We start from the raw sequence: 2467 nt of genomic DNA on the forward strand, positions 1-2467 counted from the left end.
ACCAGGCTCCAAACTGATCTGGCAGAGTTTTTACAGCTGGATGCCCTTCCTAACGCCAACCACTCTGAGAGTGTAGTGGGTGCTTTTTTTCAATTCCTGGCCATAATAAAATTATAAAAATTCATTGCTGTTTGGACAAGAATTTCCTCAGTTTAATTTCTTATATGCATTAGGATTCACATATTCAATAAGACCGAAACTAAATATATCTGCTTACAAGCGTGGGCATTATTAATTAAATATAGACAGGTAGGTACACTCAGCCACATAGACACACATACATAGAAAAGTAAACCTGAAAAATCCCAAGTGTGAAAAGCACTGAATATTCAAAAGCTGAGCACAAGAGCTTTGTGGATTTCATTTGAAAGACAAGGCCACAACTGACAGACATTGATAATGTCAACAGCTGTAGAAAACATTGACATTATGGCAAAGGTCAGTCACACAGCATCATAATGGTAATTAGAGTGTGGGTGTGAGTGGGAGTGGTATTGCTTTCTGAAACAGTGTTGGTGGTAGTGGTTGTGTAGGTGTTAGTCAGGTTGGTTGAGTGGGTCTTAAGATTTTGATATAAAGGGAGTTTTTCACAGAAATAGTGGTGATATTAGTCTTCATTAGAGTAAAATATTGGTGTTGTGGTTTAGCTGAAGATCAGCCCTGATTCAGCAGACTCCATAATCTAAGTGATTCCAGTCAAGGGTCTTTCCATTTTTTCCTGCCTCACCAAAATATTACCATGCCCCACGTTGGGAATCACGAGTCTTGATAGTTTAATTGGTAGGCATTTTGATAAAGAGGCAGGGAAAATGACTTGACGGAACAGAGACAGATAGAGATGGAGAGATAGAGAGAGAGAGTGAGACAGAGATAGAGAGAGAGAGAGAGAGAGTTAGACAGAGATAGAGAGAGAGAGAGAGTGAAACAGAGATAGAGAGAGAGTGAGAGACCTAGACAAAGGTAGAAAGAGAGATAGATAGAAACTGAAAGAGGGTATAATGTTGTGAGGTCACTATGTAAGGGAAACTCAGCAGAAAATCCATAGAGTTTGGCAACTCACCTTATTTTTGTCTACATCTGTGATTGCCAGCCGAGATCGACCTTGGATGGTGCCTTCTACAATAACACCACAGCCACTGTAAAGAAAAGAAAGTTTATGTTTATTGTAAAGAATGGGGGATTGTAAAGATAGATAAAGACACACAAGTCTCTGTTTGTACAGTTAATTAATTAATGAATGAATGAATTAATTAATACGGCACTAAACAGTATTTGTTGCATAATCTGAGATTATCCTTTAGCTTGAACTTGTTTTAGTAATTAGATTGTGGCCATACTGGGGCACTGCCATGAAGAACTTTTAGTTGAACAATTGGACCTTCCTACCACACAGCCATACCTGTGCCTGTATCGCAAAGTATTAGGGTTTATGGAGGGCCAAAGTTGGGAAAGTAATTCTGAGGGGACAGAGATAAATGATTACATCAACTTATTCTATCGGTCTCTTTTTGCCGAACTGTCAAGTTACAGGGACATAAACACCCCAACACCGGTTGTCAAGCAGTAGAGGGTAACAAACACACATACACACACACACACATACACATATATACAAACTTCTTTCAGTTTCCATCTATCAAATCCACTCACAAGGCCTTGGTCTACATGTGGCTATTCTGTGTCATTCAGTGGGACTGAACCTGAAACCATGTGGTTGGGAAGCCAGCTTCCTACCACACAGCCATGACTGTGCCTATATGTATGGCAAAGTATTTCTAATCAGTTTTTCTCATATAGGCACAAGCAATTCTGAGGGGACAGGGACAAATGGTTACATCAACTCTAGTTCTCAACCACTACTTATTTTAACAATCCCGAAAAGATGAAAGACAAATTTCACTTTGGTAGCATTTGAGGTGATGGCTCTGGCTGGATTGTTAGCCTGATGGACAAAATGCTTGGCAGCATTTTGTCCATCTTGGCATTCTGAGTTCAAATTTCACTGAAGTCGACTTTGCTCTTCATCCTTTGGGGTTGATAAAATAAGTACCAGTTAGATATTGAGGCCAAATTGGAATTGAGTGCCTCCTTGGCACAGCCAGAATAATCAGGAAAGTATTAGATAGTTGAAGAGAACAGAAAGTATGGTACCATAAGCTGCAGACAGTAAGCCCGCTATGCATGAAAGATTCCAGGAGTTCCAACAACACCTGAGAGTGTTAAACTCTTTCGATACTCAAATTAGGAACACCTTCATTTGTTGAGTATATAAACAGTTTGACTGATTGTTTCTCTGGAGATTGTCAGAATGATGTAGACGCCTCTGATGAGAACCCAATAAGGTTTGAAAATCATTTAAGGTTGTCCATCACCTTTTCAGTCTGCGGAGAAATGGCTAAAATTTGCCCTGTTTATAATTATATCATGTGTTATATATATATATATATATATATATATATATATATAT

At 38.9% G+C, this 2467-nt stretch overlaps 1 protein-coding gene across 1 annotated transcript in view; it reads right to left on the minus strand.

Moving 5' to 3' along the window:
• LOC106883654 (arpin) overlaps window positions 1-2467 on the minus strand; it is a 16285-nt gene that overhangs the window by 5617 nt on the left and 8201 nt on the right. The window contains exon 2 of the mRNA XM_014934751.2: window positions 1061-1136. Coding sequence (XP_014790237.1) covers window positions 1061-1136 — 76 coding nt within the window. The remainder of the gene's footprint in view (window positions 1-1060; window positions 1137-2467) is intronic.

Source organism: Octopus bimaculoides, chromosome 11 (genome assembly GCF_001194135.2).
Source record: "Octopus bimaculoides isolate UCB-OBI-ISO-001 chromosome 11, ASM119413v2, whole genome shotgun sequence".
Taxonomy (NCBI): Eukaryota; Metazoa; Mollusca; class Cephalopoda; order Octopoda; family Octopodidae; genus Octopus; species Octopus bimaculoides.